Genomic DNA, 22,460 nt, shown 5'->3' with positions numbered 1-22,460 from the left:
CAGTAGAAAGAATGCCATTAAAGGAAACATTCCGACTTTAGTTACAAGCTGAACCACACTAAAGGCTGTGTTCTGAGGGACTTTATGGAGCATCTGGAATTGCTGCCGAGGCAAATATCCCTCCTTTGTGGTGTGGCTGTGAAATAAGCCTGTAATTCTAGACCAAGATGGGCCATTCAGGAGCTTTGCATGGAAAACCACAAAATCTGATTGCAACGGCCAAGCTGCATCATTTCCGATCGGTTATTATGTATATAAAGGAGCCCCTGAGCAAATTGCTTGCCTGAGTTCCAGAGCACTTCTGCTTTATTTGAGGAGGAAGGTCACAGAAAGGTTAAGGTAAAAAATTAATGTATATCAAAAATTGACAATATAGAAAATATTTAGTTTTATTTTGTTTGCAGGGTGAAGAGAATGTTGTAAACTAAAGATTGCATCATTATTAAGCCCAGGTTACTGTAAGCACTGAACTATTGCAGTTTCCTGTTCCAGGGCAACTTGTTGACTGAACCAGAGAGAAGTTTGTGAACAGACTTTTTAATTGGTTGATTTTTTCATTTACGTTGAATTGTAATTGCACTAAATATTAATAATTAGACAATGGTTAAACAAAAACAAACCTAGTAAGTTATGTGCAATAATTTTGGGGTGGATAGTAATGAGGTGCAAGGGTCAGAGGAGTATTTATTTTTTCATTGAAAGCTTTGCCTCAGGAGAGTCAGTCCTTGAGGTGCTGGAATGACATAGCTTTAAAGGGATCCATCTTTGTGCTGGAAATTAAAGATGTCTCAGGGAGTGCTGTTAAGACAGGATCAATATGGTTAGAATTAAGAAATGAAAAAGGAAATAACATGCACTTTGTGGATGCAACATAACCCTCTGAAGCTGGGATGAGACCTGCATACAGTTTGAGAAATGTGTAGGAACAACAGGGTGGTTCAGGTGTTGGGTGATTTCATCTGTTGCATAAACCAAGATTAGGAAGATGCACATGCTCAAGATTAACATATTATAAAATGCATCTAGTTCTGCTTCTTTATTAATTGGTAATAGCTTTACAGTAAATCAACTGTCTCTGAGGTTTAGTTTTGGGAAATAAAATTGAGCAAAAGTGCTGGACTAGAAAAAAGGGAAGTTCAGAGAGTTGAAAAAATTCTGGCTCAAGTTAACAGTGTGGAAGAGTTAACGGATGATGTGTCAATTCAAGCAATTTTCAAATTTCAATTTATAAAAGATAAAATAATTATATTTTCAAAAGGATGAAAGGGTGCTTCAAAGAATGTGCATAACAGGAAAAATAACTGAAGTTTCAATGAAGAAAAAATGATTTGCATCTGTATTACGAGTCACTATTTCAAAATATCATAGATTAGGCAACAGCAATAGGTGTAGTTTATATGGATCTTATTACATGTTTCATAAGGTATCTCATAAGAAGGAAACTCTGAAACATTTGGTGCAAGAGAAATGTTGCAGCTTGGTTAATAAGTTGAATAATCACCAGAAAGCAAAGAATCAGGGTGTTGTATTGGAAAAGGGCTGGAAGTATCTCCCAGGGACAAGGCTAATTCCACCTTTCCTCCCAGTACACAGAGATTATTTGTGTTTGATCTTTATTGGACAAAAATTAAGGTAATAGGGTCAACAGGATCAATTTAATCTCCCAGGACAGGAGGAAGGGGAGAATTAAGTGGTTTAAGAGGCAGGGTTGCGGATGAGCAATTGAACTGCTCTCCAAAGCCAGGCCTATAATTTAATTAACTTTAATGCATCATTTTCAAATTTTTTCTACTGTTCTCAAGAAAGCAAAGTAAAATTAAAGACCAAGTCAAGCTACGTCATTGGAGTGTATTCTTCCCCATGTGATAAACTACAGGGCACATTAATGGGGTGAGGCAATGATCTCAAAGCCTTGTGCATGCCTTTGCAAAGATATAACTTAATCTGATTCCTGCTTTCTGAAAAGTCCCACAAACAAGATTGTTAGCCTTTGCAAACTTATTACCACCATTTTCTTTGCATAAATAGTGGAATGAATGGATGGTGACAGGTCAACCTCTCATGTAAGGCCAGTAAGTAATAAGCAATTGGAAGAATAGGTCATTTTCTTCAATTTGGCACTTAAATTTTATTGGATGGGATGCTGCAGGAGAATACCAATTTGCTCTGCTCATGCTTCATCTCAAAATGATCTTAAATGGATGAGGTCTAGGAATACAATAGCAAATTTGAGGACCTCATGGGTAGAGTTTGCAACATGCATAATCTGGCCATTTGTGGTGGTAATTGTCTTTAACAGAGCTGCTGGAAAGCCTTTATCACCTTTAATTTTTGTGAGGTCAGAATGCTCCTTCTGGTCCTACCAAAATGGTCCTACCAGTTGAGGAAGGGTTCACTGCCTGTGTGAACCCTTCCTCAACTGCTTGCCTGTTCCTCCCCAATCCTGGATTGTAGCTGGCTCCTTGGAGATGTCCATTGTTTTTGTCACTTTTCATGGGAAATAAGATTGGGGTGCAACTTTTATGCAAATGAGGGCCATTGGGCTCAGGCCTGTGGGAACAACATCAGTCGGCAAAATGATGTCTGATAACCAGCCATTCTGAATCACATATTAAAGTCAGTAATGGTATTTCTCGCTATTGCTCAGAAAATTCAAAATTACTTCATATAAGCATAAAATAAAATGATTGATTATTCTTTTGAGTGCACTCATGGTCTGGTAGCTGTACACTGGAAAGACCAGGTGAAACAATCTTAAATAAATTGTGAAAATCATGTTCTGACAACCAGTTGCATTATGTTAAGAGGTGCTAATATAAATGCAAGTTATTCTTGTTCCCATTATTCAAATGGAAGATACAGACTCTGCGATTTATTTTTCAGTAAGGTGGGTTCAATGTTATCATGTTTTGGCTGCTGAAACGAATGCTTTAAGCCATGGAAAATTACATAAAAGGGATCCTGTTGTCTCTACCTATGACCGAGTGTCTTATAATGAGCTTAAAATGTATATATTTCCTCCATTTTATGTGCTCTACTTTTGAAAATGAGAGACTGAGTGAATTTGTCTTGAATTAAGGCCACCTTGTATTGGGACTCTAGTTGATTATACCATTGTTGTCTTATTGGTGGCTTGTTAGTGACTATTATGTACTCTGTGTTATAATTATAACAAGTGCATGATGCTTTGTTTTGAGTGTTACTTTGCTTGAAGGAATGCCTGACCACAGAATGAAACTATCTCAGTAGTAACCAGAACATAACAATCCTGTCATTAAAGGGACAGAGGAAAATCTAGCAATTTGCTAGATAGAAGATATTTGTGTTTTGTTCAAGCTTAAGTAAGATACATTGATATCATATATCGACCTAACACCATGAACCTTCTGGGGAGTAGACCTCCTTCAAGTACAGATCTACATTTAAATTTGAATAAAATCTTCCATGCTCCCTCTGGTGCAATATCAAATCCTAATCAATAAAGAGCAAGAGGAAAGCAAGGACAATCCTTTGTCTGTATTAATCTTGGCTGGAAGTATAAATGTAATAGTCAGATATATACATATATAGTATATAATATATATGTGGAAAGGCAAAGGTGAGAAAGAAGAACAGGACATGGACTAACTGCTAGCTCTTTCAGAACCATAACTGAGATGTAGTCTGTACTCTACCTGATAGTTTCTATGATTCTATCTGGGAAAATGCAATCCATTGTTTCTTTCTGCTTCTCCCCAGCTCAGACCATAATTTTTTTGCTGGCTGTGGAATGCCTAATGTGTGGTTAAACTAATTCTACATAAACCTCAGACCTTCTGGAGCTTTGGGTCTCAATTCCAAACAACCCCACTGCTCTTCAGCTTTCTAAAGCCAGAGTAAAGCTGCAGAACAAACCAATAGTTCACTTCTCAGCTCTTATCCAAAGAAACAATAAATGGAATTTGGATCTATTTCTACAGCAAACAGAAATACCAACTGTACTTCTTGTTACAGTGAAAATTACATGTTGTGTGAAATTCCACAGATCCTTAAGTTCATTCTCACCCCAACTTTCCAGGGAAAGGACCAAAAAACTAGCTGGGAACTGAATATGCCTGGTCATGGCCTGTGTTACCCATGTTGGTGGGGTTTTGGATTAGGAATAATTTCCAGTTGTCTCTTATGGAAACACCGGGATCAGAAAGACGGGAAGACCTTATGCTGGGAGTTGTGTTCTCAACCAGTGTAGTTTTGGCTAGTCTGTTCAACATGAAGAGATGTGCAGGCTTTTACAGAGGCATGTGAAGGCAACCATGGTTGTTCTGGCCAGGAAAATCTCCTAGCCTCCTGAAAGCTTTCAGCTGAAATTTTTTAGATTTTGTAGTCTTTTTGTAAAGGGGGGTTGCTTGGAAAACATTTGACCTGATTTGGGGGGTGGGGATGCAATGACCTAACAATGACACTGGGTCCCCAGCAGCTGGGAAAATAGTTGGAGAAATCCAATTGCTTCCTTCTCCCATCCTATGGCAGGATCTGTGCTATTGGGCACAATCTTTTTGTTTTATTCATTTTCAGGAATTGGTCATCACTTGCAAGACCAGCATTTATTACCTGTCCCTAATTCCCCTTGATGTGGTGGTGAGCTCCTTCTTCATCCGCTGCAGGGTATTCTTATGGTGTTGTTTGGGATGGAGGTTCAGGATGTATATCCAGTGACAATGAAGGACCAGTGATATACTTCCAGGTCAGATAGTCTGCAACTTGAAGGGAACCTGCAGGTGGTGGTGTTTCCATTGGCCTGCTGCCCTTATATTTCATGATAGAGCTCATGGGTTTGGGAGATGCTGTTAAAGTAGCATTAGTAATTAACTGTAGTGCATACTACAGGTGCCCTGGTGGTTGTGGGAATAAATGTTCAGGATGTTTGATCGGCTTCCAATTAAGCAGGGTGCTTTGTCCTGGCTGGTGTTGAGCTTCCTCAGAATTGGTGCTATGCTCATCCAGGCAATTGGAGAGTATTCCATCATGCTTCTGACTTGCACTTTGTAGATGATGGAAAGGCCTTGGGGTGCCAGGAGGTGAGTCACTCGCCACACGATACCCAGTTGATGACCTGCTACTGTAGCCATGGTATTTTTGTGGCTGGTCTGACTGCGAGCAGAAGGCATTGATGTTGGGGGACTCACCAATGGCAAAATCATTGAATGTCAAGATTTAGGTGGTCGTACTCTCTCTTGTTATACTCTCTCTCCCTCTAATGGAATTAAAGGCAGACAAATTGCAAGTTGCCATAGCCTGCATGTGATGGTTTTAAAAGAAGTGGCTACAGAGATGGGGGAGCTATTGTATGAAGTTTTTCAAAACTCACTGAGTCCTGGGAAGATAACAGCAGAGTGGAAAAGTGCAAATGTTACTCCATTCTTCCAGAAGGGAGGATGTCAAAAAAACGTAACTACAGGTTGATTAGACCAACAACTGTTGTTGGAAAGAAAAACACTGATGCTGGAGGAACTCAGTAGGCCAGGCAGCATCTGTGTCTTTAATCAAGGAAGAAATATCCAATCACTTGGAGGAGCATAAATGTAATCAAAACAAGTCAATGTGGCTTTGTGAAAGGTCAATCATGCTTGACAAATTTGCTAGAGTTCTTCCATGACGTAGAAAGCAGAGTGGATGGATGGAATAGAAAGGAACCTATACATTTAGTACCTTTGGAGTTTCAGAAAACATTTGATAAGGTGCCACATTAAAGGACTGTACACAAGGTAAAGGCTAGGAGAAGTGTATCAGGATGGATTGAAGACTGGTTATAGCATAGAAGACAGAGAGCTGGAAAAAAATGTCTTTTTTTCAGGCTGGAAAAATGTAACTAGGATAGTGCCTCAAGAATAAATTCTTGGCTCTCAAATATTTACATTAATGAACTGGAAGAAGGGGCAGGGTCTAAGGTATCCAAGTTTGTTGACCATATGAAAATAGGTGGAAGGGCATGTTGTGATGAGGATATTTGGGCTCTGCAAAAGGATATAGATAGGTTGAGTGAGCGGATGAAAACTTGACAAATGGAGTTTAATGTGGCAAACTGTGAGATGATACGCCTCGGTAAGGGGACTGCAAAGGCACCTAAATGGAGCCTAAATGGAGTGCCTAAATGGAGATGGTTTGCAGATGATCGAAGTACAGGAAGATCTGGGTGTTGTTGCATGTATCACAAAATCTTGGCAGGCAGGTGCAGCAAGTGGTTGGGAATGCAAATGGCATCTTGGCCTTTACTGCAAGAGGCTTGGAGTTTTGAAATAGGGAAGTATTGTTACAATTGTACAGGGTACTAGTGAGCCTGCACCCAGAGTATTACACACAGTTGTAGTTCCCTTATTTTAAAAAAAAATGAACTGGCATTGGAGGCAGTTGAAAAGAGATTCATTAGGCTATTTCCAATGATAAGTGGGTTGACCTATCACGAGCAGCTAAAGAAATTAAATCTATATTCTTTGGAATTTAGAAGAATGTAGGGTGATCTTATCAAAACATATAAGATCCTAAAGGCAGTAACAAGGTAAATGTTGAAATGTTTCCCCTTGTGGAAGAATCTTGAATGAAAGGAAAGGTTAGGGGATGGTCATTTAAAAGTGAGATGCATGGAAACTTCTTAGAGAGTGGTGAATCTTTGAAATTCCCTATCCCAGAGGGTTGTGGAAGCTAGATTACTGGGGGCATTTATAGAAGAAATAGATACGTTAGAAAGATCAGAGAATTGAGGGCTATGGGAAACTGGCAAAAAAATGGAGATGAAGCCCAGGGCAGATCCGCCAAGATCATATTGAATGGCAGGGCAAGCATGATGGGCTGAGTGGCCTACTCCTGCTCCTATTTTCTAGTGTTCTTGTGTTCTCGTTGGAGATGATTGTTGCTTGGCACTTCTGTGGCACAAATGTCACTTACCATTTATCACCTCATGTCTGAATGTTGTCCTGCTCTTGTTGCATGCAGGCTTGGGCTGGTTTATTTGCTATGGATTTATGACTAGAACCAAACATTATGCAATCACCAGCAAACATTCCCACCTGTGAACTTATGATGGAAGGAAGGTCATTGATGAAGCAGCTGAAAATGGTTCAGTCTAAGACCCTGCCCCAAGCAACTCTTGCAATGACATCATGGGGCTGTGATGATGACTACAGCCATCATCTTTTGTGCTAGGTATGACTCCAACCACTGGTGTGCTTTCCATTACTGCCCATTGACTTTCTTTAACCTGGATATTGTGATTCCACACTCAGGCAAATGATGTCTTGATGTCAAGGGCAATCACTCTCATCTCACCTTAAAAGTTCAGCTCTTTGGGTCCATGCTGTGACAAGGTTGGGAGCTTAACTAGCCCTGACAAAACCTATACTTGACATTGGCAAGCAGGCTATTGGAAAGTATGCGCTGCTTGATGGATCTGTTGATGACCACTTCTATCACTTTGCTAAAGATTGGAAGTCGACTGTTTGGGACAGTTCTGGTCTGCAGGTTCTCATATTACAGCTGAGATGTTGTCCGGTCCCATAGCCTTTGCTGTATCCAGTGCTCTCAGCTATTTCTTGATATTGTGTGGAGTGAATTGATTTGGCTGAAGACTGGCTTCTGTGATTGTGAGATCTCAGGAGGAAACCAAGATAGATTATCTGTTTGCAACTTCTGACTGAACGTGGTTAAAATGCTTCAGACTTTTCTTTAGTACTCATGTGCTGGGTCTTGCTCTCACTGAGAATGGGGATGTTCTTAGAGCCTTGTCCTTGAATTAGCTGATTAATTGTCAACCACCAATCACGGCCCGGTGATCCTTTGGTTGTGAGATTGCTTAGCCCTGTCTATTGAAAGCTTTTTTTCTGTTGAAGACACATAAAGTCCAGTGCTGGGGCTTCACTAGGCTGACACCTCATCATTTTTAGGTATGTTTGGTGCTATTCCCAGCAACTGTTCTGCTCTCCTCATTGAACCAGGATTAATTCCCTGACTTTGTAGTAATGGCAGAGTGAGTTTCCACAAGAACTGCCTGGTGGTCACCCCTACCATCGTTATGATGGACCAATGCATTTGCCAGAGGTAAATAAATGAGGATGAAGTTAAGTAGGTTTATCCCTCACGATGGTTCACTTGTTACCTGCTGCAGAGACAGTGTGGCAGCTAAGTCTTCAGGACTCAGCCAGCGCGATCTATGGTGGTGCCACTAAGTTACTCTTGGTGATGGACATTGAAGTCCCTGCCCGGAGTACATTCTGTTTCCTTGCTACTTTCAGTGCATCTTTCAAATGTTGTTCAGCTTGGAGGATTACTGATTCACCAGCTCAAGGAGGATACCAGGTAGATTCAGTAGAAGGATTCATTGCTCATGTTAGACCTTATGCCAAGAGACTTCTTGGGGTCCGGAGTCAATGTTGAGGAATTCAAAGGTTTTCCCATCCCACTTGTTTACTGCTGTGCTGTCACCTCTGGTGAGTCTGTCCTGCCAGTGGCACAAAAGATACCCAGGGATTGTGATGGTGGAGTCTGGTACATTGTTTAGTAAGGTATGATTCTGTGAGTACAAGTATGTCAGGCTATTGCTTGACTAGTCTGTGGGACAGCTCTCCCAATTAAGACGGGGTCCCCAGATGTTTATGAGGAAGACTCTGTAAGGTTGACTGGGCTACAGGTGACTTTTCTGTAACTGAATTTTGAGACTAGGTTTTGAGAATTTGACAAGTTGTCTGTCAAGCTTTATTCCTTATTCGTTTGAATGTAGTGGTCAATAATTGCACACCTTTTGAGGGTATTTGGGAGTTAATCACATGAGGTAACTTTGAGTCACGTGTAGGCCAACTAAGGATGGTAGATTTTCCCTTCCTCTGAAGGACATTAGTGATCAAATGGCTTTTACAACAATCTGATAGTGTTCATGGTCAACATTATTAAGATTTATTTTTTGTATTCCCTCCTCCAAATTCCAATTATTAACAAGTTAAATTCCACAGCTGCAGTGGTTGGATTTGAATTCAGGTCTCTGGATTGCTTGTCCAGCTCTCTGGATTACTAGACTGAACTGCTGCAGTTGGGGTATTTTCAATAAAATGTATATATATATATTTCAAATCCCCTGCTATAGACTTTGATATAGTTGACATTTCTTTCCTTTTTTTGTATCATAGAGCTCTCATCCTTAACGACATTCTTAAGTGAAGCAGAAATGTCATCCGCATGGGTAAGTTATAAGCTGAATTCAATTTGAAGTCTGTCCAGAGAGGAAGGTCCACCAGTTTTGTTCAAGGTCCAAAAGAAACGGCCTTGCAGGATGGGATGTTAGTTGTCTGAATAAAGATCTCTGAATTGCAACAGTTTAATTTAAAAGAATATCTTTATGACTGAAAAATGCTTCACATACATTTTCAGTGCTCTTGAAGGATGCTGGCATTAAGGTTATGTCTCATCAGATTGAAATCTTGAAATATTTAAAAGCATTTCTCTTACAGAATCTGCAAAGTCCTCATTGCAAACAACATTGAACTTTTTGCTGTACTGATATCCCACTGGCCAATGGTGGTTCAGCTGATGGTTTGTTTGTTGACCATTCCAGGAACTGAAGCACCTAAGTACTTGATTATTCTTTAAAATTTGCTGCTGATGCTGCTTCATGTACAAAATGTTATTCCTGATAAGGTTAATTTTATGTAACAACATTTAAGAGGCATTTAGGCAGGCATGTGAACAGGTAGGGAATGGAGGGATATATCCCATGTGCAGGTGGATGGGATTCGTTTAATTTGGCATCGTGATCAGCACAGACATTGTGTAGTACTGTTCTATGTATGTAGTCTTAAGAGATGGAAGTCAAAGAGAGGGATTTGGTTAGAAAATTTGGGGAGAAACTTTTCAAAAGTAGAGCTAATACTAAACCTACACAATCATTGGTCCGAATATTGTGTCTTGTAATGGGCACTGTAGAACTGTGGAGAAGACTGAAAGGAAGATGGCAGACAGAAAATGTTTTAAGAGAAGGGCACCAAAGAAACTAAAGCTCTTATAAAATTTTGATTAAAGAGCAGCATCTGTTAAAGATATTCAAAATTATAAGGCAAACTGAAGAAAAACTATTTTCATGGATCAGTGAGCCAGCGACTGAAGGGTACAAATTTATAATTGTCACCAAAAGTATGAAGGAAGACTGGTATTTTTCCATTACATAGTACATTGACAGGATTAAAACAGTGGCAAAAACAGAAAAGTGAATAAGAACTTGAAAGGGGAAAATTAAAAAGTTTACAAGGAGAGGAGGAAGGTGGTCTCATACAACAGCTCTTTTTTGGCAAAGCTGGTACAATGGTAATTGGACAAATGATCCCTATTGCTGTACAATACTATAATTCTGTTTAATGATAAAAAAATAACATTCATCTGAGTTCAAATTTTAGCTTAGCTATATTTAGGGGATCTTTCTGAGATTCATGAAATTACAGGAATGTAGATCCACTTTAGCAAAGTGGGTTATTATGTGGCATTTGCATCCTTCATCATACTTAGATGTGGGAAGGGACACTGCCCTTGGTTCAGTGGCATTCAAGTATTTTACAGAAGTCTTTACTTTGAAGACCTCGGATTTTTTTCTGAGAGAACATAGACCCAACTTTCAGAATTATCTTCTCTAATACTGAGAGATTATCATTGTGCATTATTGCTCTTTATTTAGACCGGTTGAATGCATTATACATATGGGTCATACATTCACTGTTGAAATCTGTATTTTTTTTCTGGTTGAGGAATGCTTCTTATATTTATTATTTTTTATCTAATGAATAATTATATTTGCAAGGAATATTAGTACAATTTACCTGTCAATGGTTTATATTTTGTGCTCTGTATTGTGACCTATTTACAATGCTGCTTCATTCAGCTTGTGGTGTTGTCCGATGCAGGTTTGGAGGTACAGCACTGTGAAGTTACTGGGCCAAGAGAAGATCAAATCTTCTTTTCCTCTTTCTTCTTGACATCCACAGAAATTGACCTCTTTAACATAGCAAAAAATTGTATGCAGCATTACATAGTAAAATATTGGTGAAGTGTACGTGGCAGAGCGTGAAAGATGTGTCTGCTCCTACACAGGATATTGCATTTGGCAGCATCGTGTTTGGTAATCCAGAGACCTCCCCTGATGTACCTGATATGTCTGAAAAGATGAAGGCGGCAGGTTCATAGGAACTTCTTAGCGTCCCTTTCAAATGACTTACTATCCTGACTTAGAAATGTATCCCTATTATTCATCATTGCTGGATCAAGTTCCCTACTTAACAGTGGGATCATCTTCATCACCTGGATTGCAGCAGTTCAACAAGTGGCTCCCCATTACCATTGCAAGAACAAGCAGTGATAGTGACACCCTCGTCCTGTGAATGAATAAAACAGATACCCAATTGTTTTAACTTACAAATTATTCTTTTTATTTCTCATTGCTGATAGCCCACTGGTGGGGGAAGTGAAATCTGGGCACCTACTGGTGGATATGGCCTTGTTCGATGTGGTGGTCTCACTGAGCAATTTTCTCTCGGAGGAGATGTGGTTCCAATGCCCATCAATGCATTTGTGAGTATGTTTCTGCTGGTGAATTTTTTTTAAATAAGAAAGATACAATTGTCATATCAGATTATTAAGTTCACCAGGCACTGCTAACAGCAGTTAACACAAATCTTTTGTTTGATGTCAAATACAGAGCTGTTGGCATCAAATCATATCAGACAACATTTGACTTGTTGCATGTGCTTTACTTGGAAACATGGGGCTCTTTTCAAAGGTGCTTGTCTCTTCACGTTTTCTACTTCTCGAATCTCTGTCAGTGTACAGAAGTCCCTTGGACTGAATGATCAGCAGGGACCATCTTTCAGCTTTCTGTCAATCTTACGTTAAAACCAATTGGTTGGACGAATGAGGAATTGGCCTTGGGATACATCTATCTGGAGAAGAGCCTGGCTTCTGTTTGGTACTTCTGTTAGGACAGAAGTTTGGCAACCCAGCATGTATTGAAGGAGTCCACACCACGTGGTTTTGCAGTGCTTTAATTTCTACATACAACAAACTGGAGCCTATCTTCAGTTAAGTCATTGCCTTTATACAAGACACTTCAGCAATGTTCTGAGAATCTTTGAGAATGTTTTCATATGTAAGATACAGAAAGCTAGTTCAGCTTGTGAGCTGAATTTTCAGGCGTTTGGGGTGTTGGTGTAGGAACGGAATGGGGGGGGGGGAAGTTGGGGGGGGGGCAGAGATAAAACCAAACGAAACCAACAGGAGATCAGGAAGTCACCTTCACCCTGCTGCTCTGAGGAGGCAGGTTTGTTAAATTTAATATGCCAATTGTTTAATTCCAGTGATTTAACTTTGGCTTTGCCAAAGAAATATGCTTCTAAGTACCATCACTTGTAGGTGTTCTTCTGCTTGCTTCTTTCACTGGCTGGTCAATCGGATAGCTCTGAAGGTTTGTCCTTTGATCCTCATGATAGGATCTCTAACCTACGAGGTTGGCATGGCTGCCAGATCAGCTCTGCTGCTTTGAACTCAGCTGAAGACCAAGATTACTGAGAGTGCCACACTAGGAGGCGCAGTACCATTACCGTCACCTAGGTTTGCAGGGGTATCATCATAACAGCAGTAGCACCAGTTAGTGCAGCAACAGCTTGCTCCTCACAGAACCGCAGTCCCCAGGAAAGAGAGGGGAACAGCAAGCAGGCTCAGCTGCCAGGAGGCCAGACCCAGAACATGGGATCTGCAACCAAAGGATAAATCTCCTCGATGTGCCAGAACACCAGTGTATAAGGAGTTTTGGTCTCACTCAGTTATTGACAGCCCTCGAAGTTGAAGACCTGCAGCAAGACCAGTGGCCACACAACTGCCTTCAACTTGCCTCTGGCTCCTTGTAGCATTTTGTTGGTGGCCTACATGCGCACAACTTGGATGATTGATAGTTGGTTTACCTATCCAGGCAACCTTGCACAAATTGCAGAAACACTGAGCAGGTTTTGTGAATCTGGCTGTTTCCAAAATTCCGTATTATGCATTTGGAAATTAAGTGTTCGTAACTTCACGTGTTTCCATAATATCAATGCATAACCATATGAGGATACTTCTGGAGGTACAAGTGAGATTCGTGGGCTGTTCCAGTGATAACTTTGGCCTATAGCCATCCATCTTCATTGGATTTTCAGCAGTTTGATGTAGACTTGCTGACTGCTATTTGCAGACAAAGGTTACCCCATTAAAATGTGACTGAGATCTTAGGTTGTAATTATAGTGCAATGCATAAGTGCATTTGCTTGAGTAATGCTTCTATATATATGGGAAGCTGCACGGACTTGATTTTTCCTCTGTGAGTTTCAAGCGGCTGCCTTTCGCAATCAGTACTCACAGCAGGGGGTCAGCCTGTAAAACAATGCTCTCCAGGGCAGCCCAGCCCCAGTGACAGATACTAAGGCAACCAGGCATCAGATAGAAGGGAGCAAACGTTCCAGTTAATGGACCGAGACTTAGAAATTTTGTTAGGGGAAATCAATGCCAGTGGTCTAGGATTCTCAAGGGCAGCCCTTCATAGTGAATGGCAGAAGGATGCAGAATCCACAGAATGGCACCTGCTGCTGACCTCACTGGCAACCTATTGCCATGCCTTCTCTGCTGCACCATCAGTCTTCTTCCTTTCATCAGAAGGGATCTGTATCACACTGCAAACCTATCAGCTCCCAGCAGTACACCCTGGGACACCTAAACCAGCTGCAATCTTTGAATGTCAGGATTTCATTCTGTCAATTCTTTCTGAACTGCCCTCGATTCCAAACTCCAAGTTATTTGTTCGAAGTGTTCCTTTAAATTTGGGAGTTAAAATCAACTCATGGGTTACCTTCATGTCCATTTAATCTGATTGGTCAGAAAGTGTGGATCTGAAATGGTAAGGTAGTGGCTGGGTTAAAACAACAATGTACTTACTTCCTGCTTTCCCACACACTGCCAGACTCTCCTGCTCCCTGTGTGTCATGACATTAACATTCAGCCCAGTGTTTCCACTTTATAGCAGTTTTCTGCACTGCCAAACACGAACTTTTGCAATTCCTGATCTCATATAGCTGACATAATCCACTGTACCCACCAACGATTTTCACTGCACTTTTGAAGAAATAAAATATGAAATTATAACAAAGCCTTCTTTTCAATGTAGTGGACAATAGTTGTTTCCATTAAATACAGAAGCACAAACAGAGCCTATTAATTAAATTCATCAGATCCCTTGTATCCAGTGGGGAGTTGTGGTCGGATCAAAGAATCAGTGATAATGCCGTTGCCCTATCAATAAGTTTAATACCCTTCAGGCATAGCAGCCTACTGAGAAGACACGTTAATAGAATTACATTTCCACTCTGACAGTTCAGGATGTTTTAATGGTATATTAGAGTGGAAAATTATGCCATTAATTTGTTCAGATTGACAATCCAGAAGTATTACTGTTTTGCCTCCAGTCAGGACTATGGTAATGCTGAAAGATGTTTTTTCAGGTTTCCACTGCCTTATGTGTGAACTAACCACGTAAATCTAATACTACTGTTATGATACTTGTTATGAATACCACCTCCCTATTTGTCCACACATTCAAAGACTTTATTCATTTTACATCTTCAATCATACCACCTCTTAAGTTTCTATGCAGGGATGAATAAAAACCGGTCTCTGAAATATTTCCTTGTAATTTAACCCAATACTATTCTCGTGAACAAATGCAGAGAATGCTGGAAGCACATAGCAAGTCTGGCAACGTCAGTGGGGAGAGAAACAGGGCGGTGTTTCACATTTTGGAACCTTCGTCAGAACTGGAAAAGTGAGAAGACCAGCTTGTTGAGTTGCAGAGAAGGAAATAATAGTGATAGGTTGCAGAGTAAAGTTGTCACAGTAACAATTACTGTAAAAACCAGCAGCTGGACACAGAAGAAGAAAAATGAAACAAATTGAAACAGAAAAACACAAAGAGAAAGAGAGAGGAAGAAATTATCCATAAAATAAATCCCTATTGATAATGTGTTTATTAGAAAAAAAATGGAAACAGTGAATTAGTGTCTAGCCCATAACCTGAGAGTAACCCAACTTCAAGTAACTGAAAATAATGAAAAATATTGGCCCAGAACTTGCAATCCCACACCGGTGCTATTCATTTTCACGCAGAAGTTCAGGGTTCCAGCACTGACACAGGCCTGAGCAGACTGTGACATCTTCCACTGTGTTGTCTTTGCTGCCAGCTTCTTCTGGACTGCATTAGTGGACTCCTCATGGACCTCCAAAGATTTCCCATTTCCAGATGGGAAATCAGCTCGCTGAGCCTGTGCTTAATTATACCTACGACAAGAACAGAGGCCCCATTCAAACGTGAATTCCTAAACTGTACAGGGAGCAGTTTTCACTGGAACTTCTGCCTACCTTTGTGCTGATTTGTTGGATCTTGGGTCCATTGTACTAACCAATATTTTGCTTTGCTGCCTGGAGTACCTTGTTGTTCATGTTTGATGTGAATGCTGCTATTAGTGAATATTGTATGATTTGGGCTACTATAGTCTCTTTGTACATTATAATAACACACTAATTTGTGTCAATCTTGCTATTATACACCACTATTACAAGAGCAGAATCTCCACACTTTGGTCAGAACCAGATGTGCATTTCTTACAAAGTGTGCAATCATCAAGATATGCTACCTGTAATAAAGAATCAATGATATGTTTGTTAAGTAAAACACAGTCATCCTGTTAAAGTAACTGCCATACAAATATCATTTTAATTATTTCATTTAAACAGGTTGGAACCCGTGGGACCATAAAAGATTGTGCTTGTTTCAATGTTGGCAGGGATGTTAATAGTCTGCGTAGTGCGATAGTAGGATTAGGTAAGCATTGGTTAATTGTGAATCTGCATTTAAAAGTAATGCTACTATAATTTCTGCATCAAACTTTTTACTTTGTCACTATTAATATGGGAGCATTCTTATTAAAATATATAATAACTGTTCTCTTTGTAGAGTTAGCTGTTATCACAAACTGACTGATAATTAAAAATGTGAGGTTATGACGTACATAGGGAATGGTATAAGACATACCTCCAGATAAATTTTCATGAAAATTGATCCCAAATCCTCAGCCTGTTGGAGAGTGAGAATGTGGAGTGCTCCATCCTTTGGACTGGTTGAGGCAAATGCTATAGGTATGTTTGAAGGAAAACCAGATAAACATATTTGGTAGGCGGAGCAGATGGGAAAGAGCTTATATGGAGCATAAACAATGGCCTGGACATGTAGGGATCAGTGCACTCAGCTATTAATTATTTGTAGTAATGATAGACAAAGGGTGTATCAAAGCTTTCTGGAGATACAAGGACAGGTGGGAAATTAATTTGGGAGGACACAAAGAATATGCAAAGAGATAAAAACAGGTTAAATCAGTGGGAAAAACTCTGGCAAATGGTCTAAAATGTGGAGAAATATGAGATTATCCACTTTGGCAAGCAGAATAGAAAAGCAGAATATTCCTTAAACATCATGAGATAATTAAATGTTACTGTTCAGAGAGATCTTGGTGTCCTCATACAAGGAACACAAAAAATTAACATGCTGGTACAGCAAGTAATTAAGAAGGCAAATAGGAAGTTAACATTTTTTTTGCAACGGGGATAGAGTAAAAATGTAGGGAAGTTTGTTGCCACCCTGCAGGACTTTGGTAAGATCATACTTGGAATACAGCATGCAATTTTAATACATTTATTAAAATGTAATGTATATCAGTAAGTGTGAAATCACGGATTGACTCAAATGATCATGTGTTCATTGTTGTGCCCATGTGCAGTCTGGGAAGAACTTCGGACAGGCCAGTTCCATCTCTTCGAACTTTTGCTGTGTCCTGTGGTGTTACCCTGTGCACTCGTTGTTACTTCATTTTAGACTAGGAACCCACAGAGACCCATATATGTTGCAGAAGGCTTGCCCTAGAGGCAGTGCAGAGGAGGTTTATTAGATCGATCCTTAGTATAGAAAGACTGAGCAGAAAACTGTCCATATTCCTGGTGTTAAGAAGAATGAGAAGTGATCTTAGAGAAATACACAAGATTTCCATGTGGCTTTACAGGGTAGGTGTTTCCCATAGTGAGGGAATTGAGAACTAATGGGCATAGACTCACATTAAGGATTGTCCAATTAAGACAGAGATGAGGAGGAAATGTCTTCTCTCAAAGGATTGTAAACCTTAAAATTCTCTACCCAGCGAGCTGTGGAGGCTGGGTTATTGATTATGATAATGGCTGAGAAGGACATTTAAAGAATCAAGGGTACGGGGACTAGGTAGGAAAATGTAGCTGAGGCCAAGATTAGATCAGCCATGATCTGATTGAATAGTGGAGCAGATTCCAAGGGCTAGATGGTCTACTCATGCCCTTATTTCTTATGTTGGATGAAATAGTCTATAAATTCCATATAATTCAAAGTTAATGCAGGAGAGGTTTGAATCACACATTTTCTAATCTTTCTTGGGTCTGTTATGCATCAGCTGGTTATGGATCTAAGAACACAGCCGACAATTTTGAGTGGGGTTCTCACCTTCTTTTGCTTCACCAATGGGAGGTTAGCAAAGGCTCCAAACCAACAATGGAATCATTAGGAAGAAGAATGGTTTTTAGCCCCAGTATGTATCTCTTCTGAAAAAATACCAACGATGTTTATCCACCTTATCACCATCAGCAGAAATTTTCTTACAGCTCTTTACTGCCATATCTTTTGTGGGCAAATATTAATTCCCATGAAAGACATTTTTTTCAGAGTTTCATCAATCCTCCACTGAGGTTACGTGGAGCAATCAAAGAAATACAGCCAGTGGAATTTGAACCTCCATATCCCATTATACTTTCGTTTCCTGGAAATACACTTCACTGGATCAGTTTATGCTGTCAGATTTACTCTTACCAAAAACTGCAGTGTACTGATTTAGATCCTAGGCTGCCCAACAACTTGTGGTAGGCTTTCTGCATTTTCATCTATCATAAACATAATTTTCAAAGTGATTTCTAAAATACAGGAATCTCATTAGCATCAAATCCACAATTCCTTTGACTTCCCTTTAGTGCAACATCAGTTTTTGCAACTGGGATCTGCACCAGGACTCACTATCAACACTGAAAGCGTTGATGATATTCTCCTTTTCAGGAATTTTCTTTTACTTGGCAATTGGATTTTAATGAATCGTAACCTTAGTGGTTGACAACTCTCTCCATGTATTTAGTGTCTAATCAACCATTGAATCTGTTATCTGGTTTGCAGCAATCTGCAATCTTTTATTGATGGTGGATAATTGACAGGAATGAACAATAAAAATACTAATCTTTTCCAGTCTTAGAACTGCATTTCAAAAATCATGTGTTATGTTTTATAGGAGGAAAGCCACCGCTGAGAGATTCTATGCAGAAAGATAGATTAGGCCTCCAGTGGATCTATTCCATATAAGACCATCGATTATTGAGCAACCTATTAAGCAGAAGTAGAAACACTGAATAGTAACAGTAACTGGCTTACGTACATTTATCACTTCATTTCTGGGTCCCCCACACCCTTCACCTGTCTCAGAACATTTGAAAGCTTATGAATTGTTCCAACATTGTACAAACAAGGCTATTCCTAGTGGCGCTCAACATCAACAGCACCTGTCTCCAAAACTATCCACTTTCTTCTCATCTACAACTAGAAATCTGAACTAATCTCACAGTTCACCAAGAATTAGGAGATACATTACAAATGTGTCTTCAACCTCAATTGTCAATTCAAATATTTCTTATCTCTATGGCATGCTAGCAAAAAAGGTATATTATTGACGAAAATGTATTTCAGAATTATGAGCAAGATATTCTACAGTTATATTAAAGAGTTTTACTGCATAACATTCCTCACGTCAAGGGCAAAGAAAGCTGGCACTGTTTGCATTTTTGGAATTTCTCACTAAAATACAAAATTGTTTTTGTATTGGTGGTATTTAGCTTCGCTGCTTATTGGCTCCAGATATTATTATCCTTTGTTCCTGGCTTTCACATTATTGTACATAGAAATGGTTTAGGAATATTTGCCTAGAACTACATGTTCTTTAACTCCTGCCCAAATGTATAAAGCCCAATCACCCACACTGTGAAGCTGACTTCCATTTTTTTAAAATTCAATTTTAGGAACTAATGAACAAGCAATCATTGAAATCCTGACACACAGAAGCAACTGGCAACGCCAGCAGATCGCTAAAGAATATAAGGGAACCTGTGGACGTGTGCGTATTAAGATTCAAGCTATTTAGATAGACTGTCAACTAATAGTTAGGTTTTGGCTCCACAGGTAGACATTTGGCATGAATATAATGCATGCGGATCAATTGTCCTTATAGCTAATGGTTGAAGTATTGTATTTGGCGAGAACTAAATTTAGAGTTGGGTTATTTTCTTTACCTTCTCTTTATATTGTATAACGTTATCCATGATCTGTGTCAATGATGTCGCACTAATGAGGATGGGAGTGTCTTCAGTAAAGAACTAAGATGACTGTCATAATTTTGCTGCTTTATCATAGTTTTTATGGATAATTACCTGATTAATTCTGCTTTGGACTCTTCATAACAGTATAGCTAAAATCTGTAAAGTTACAATAATTGTGAATCAAACATATTTACTTATGTCCTATGGTAACTCCACTGACAAGCCATCCAAACCATTTATTAATTATATTGTTTAAAAATATATACCATTTTAACATGAAAAAATTATTTTACGTCAAATACTGGTATATTTTTTTCTATTTGCCACCAATGTTTTTATTGATGAAGTCAATGGAAGAACATGTACGAACACATCAGGGGTTATCCAGCAGAAAAGTAAGGGGGACTTCCATTGTGAGGAAGTGCAAATGGATTAGTGATGCACTTTTCAATGCCTAAATATAGAAACAAACTTTCTGGTGCTAAAATAATAACATATAATGGAAATAAAACAAATAGGATTAGAACATAGAACACAGAACGTAGAACACTACAGCACAGTATGGGCCCTTCGGCCCACAATGCTTTGCCAACATTTTATCCTGCTCTAAGATCTATCTAACCCTTCCCTCCCACGTGGTGCTAAATGGGCACTAGTGATAAATGCGTACTCATGCTAAATGATTGGTAGAATACTGGTTGGCCATTGTACTTCCAATATTCACTCCAACTGACTCCACTAGCCAATACCCTGTTCACTGTCAGAGAAGACAAGCTTCCGTTCCACACAGTCCTGCTGGAACTCAACAGTGTATTAGTAACAAATGTTCAAAGAATTCTGAGATACCTTTATGTTTTCTTTGCTTTCTTTGAAATATTCAGCATTGGCAACATAAAAGCAAGAATAACATTAGATAAATCTTACGTAAACAAGTATTTTTCTGAATAATTTCCAAAGCACCAGATGTTTTAGCAGAAACTTTTAACTTACAGGTGTATAGTTATTTGACAGCAAAAGGCCGTCACAGCTGAGAAGCATATACCAGCTGTGAGTTGAACATGAACATGCCAGCAGGGCAGACTCAGGATGTTTACACTTGTTAAAACAGAACAGGTAGCAACAGAAGTAAAACTGAACCAAGGTTTTTTATGCTCTTATCATGTAGTAACAAGTCAGCTTTTAAAATCATTTATCAGAGGTTTTAGTTAATGAAGAGATCAATGCTGCATTGTTACCTAGCCATAAAGCTAGCATTGTGGATTACCCACCTCTTATGGAAATAACCCTATGTTCATTTCCATTAATTTGCCTTTAAGATTAAACGTTAACTGTGGCTCTGTATGTCTGGTCAATTAGGTAATAAAGATTATTGAAGAATGGGGGAGGTAGGGAGTTCAGCCTGGATAGTCATGGGCAACCTTCTATCCTCAAACAATGTCACCCACTTATCAACTGATTATTTATTTCATTGCTGTACTTGCCTGCAACACAGCAGTGACTACATGAAGAGTTGATTGGTTGTGAAGTGCTTCAGGTGAGCTGAGAATGTGAATGATGGTCATAAATACAGCAGGGAATATTAGGACATGCCACAGATCACTGTCAAGGGCAACCGTAGAAGTAATTGTTGAATAATTAAGTTTAAAATGATTGCACAGTTCCTTCTGCATTTCTATTTCATTATTGTTTGACTGATATGTTTTTCTGTTGCAGGAATTGATTGATGATTTAAAAGGCGACCTTTCGGGTGACTTTAAAAATGTGATCATTGCTCTGATGTTGCCACCAGCATTATTTGATGCAAAAGAGCTAAAAAGAGCAATGGAGGTCAGTTCAATTTTCTTTTGGTTGTGAATTTGTTTCTCGTATCATTCAGAAAGCAGATTGTCAATTCATCAATTGTATCAAAAGCATTTTTGGACAAGCTCTCTTCATCACAAGAATATGGTTGATTGGAAGGATGAAGTTCACATTTGTAAATACAAAGGTTTGCTTTTATCCTTGGTGCGTGGCTCTCTTAGTTTGATCTTGTTCAGATAAAGAAGACTAGAAATCTAGTTCAGTTAAAACTAGCTTTGTTCCGATTAGTGGGGAAGTAAACAGTATTTTGCTGGTAGCAACAAACTACTCCATCAATGGGTGTTTACTTTATCCCAGTGGATAATACTTGGAATTCGCAAACTAGCATCTCAGTTTGGTAGCTGTGTGACTGAAGGTCTCATATTAGGGGTCAGCGTGTTGTTGGTGGTATGACTGTAAAAGGCAGTGAAGTTCTGAGACTACCTTCCTGGTGGAGCATGAACAATGAAGACAGAAGCTTTGGGCGTGGGCTGGATCTGGCTCTGTCTGCATTATCTTAGCAGAAAAAGGTCTGCTAGTACTGCTCTGGTAAAAGCAGTCATGTCCTTTGCCCACAGTATTCAATTTCAACCTTTGACCTCCTAAAGGCAGAGGAATTCCCTAGTGAATCCTTTGCAGTGTGGCCTGCTTCCAGTCTTAGTTTACTTGCCTGAATGTAAATGGTAGCAAAAAGAGAATAAAGGCATAGCAAAAAATGTTCTTCAAATAGTTAAACTTAGAAAGAGACAGGTGTTACCAACTCAAAACTCCATTAAGTGCTACTTCATTGCCGTTAGCAACAGCATGCAATATTACAGAGTGAGGTGGTTAAGTTCAGAATATTTAAAAATCTGTTTGCAAGCTCCTTCTGGGAGAACTGGTTCCTAAATCATAGAAGGACAGGCTTAAATTAATTTTCATTACTTTAGATATTTAATGATATAGGTGCCCTCCAGCAGCCTTTAGCTCTGCCCAGTCAGAACATACCAAATTGCCTAATTTACCACGCCCCTTGCTCCATCAGTGGGAGTAAGGGAGCATTGTGCACGTATGTTGATGCATCTTGGACCATTATTAGACTCGGTGAATGGCCTGGCTTTCATGTGCTGATT

The 22,460-nt window shown here is 39.4% G+C and overlaps 1 protein-coding gene across 1 annotated transcript in view; it reads left to right on the top strand.

The window, feature by feature from the left end:
* The first annotated feature begins 253 nt into the window (after nt 1-253).
* Nucleotides 254-22,460, top strand: part of anxa3a (annexin A3a) — a 47,175-nt gene continuing 24,968 nt past the window's right edge. Inside the window, exons 1-6 of the mRNA XM_052044328.1 lie at nt 254-339; nt 9,153-9,205; nt 11,455-11,577; nt 15,817-15,904; nt 19,213-19,307; nt 21,223-21,336. Coding sequence (XP_051900288.1) covers nt 9,191-9,205; nt 11,455-11,577; nt 15,817-15,904; nt 19,213-19,307; nt 21,223-21,336 — 435 coding nt within the window. The 5' untranslated portion in view covers nt 254-339; nt 9,153-9,190. The remainder of the gene's footprint in view (nt 340-9,152; nt 9,206-11,454; nt 11,578-15,816; nt 15,905-19,212; nt 19,308-21,222; nt 21,337-22,460) is intronic.

This window comes from Pristis pectinata, chromosome 2 (assembly GCF_009764475.1).
Source record: "Pristis pectinata isolate sPriPec2 chromosome 2, sPriPec2.1.pri, whole genome shotgun sequence".
Classification (NCBI taxonomy): Eukaryota; Metazoa; Chordata; class Chondrichthyes; order Rhinopristiformes; family Pristidae; genus Pristis; species Pristis pectinata.
Note: the sequence above shows the minus strand (reverse complement) of the source record. Positions and strands in the feature narration are given on the sequence as shown.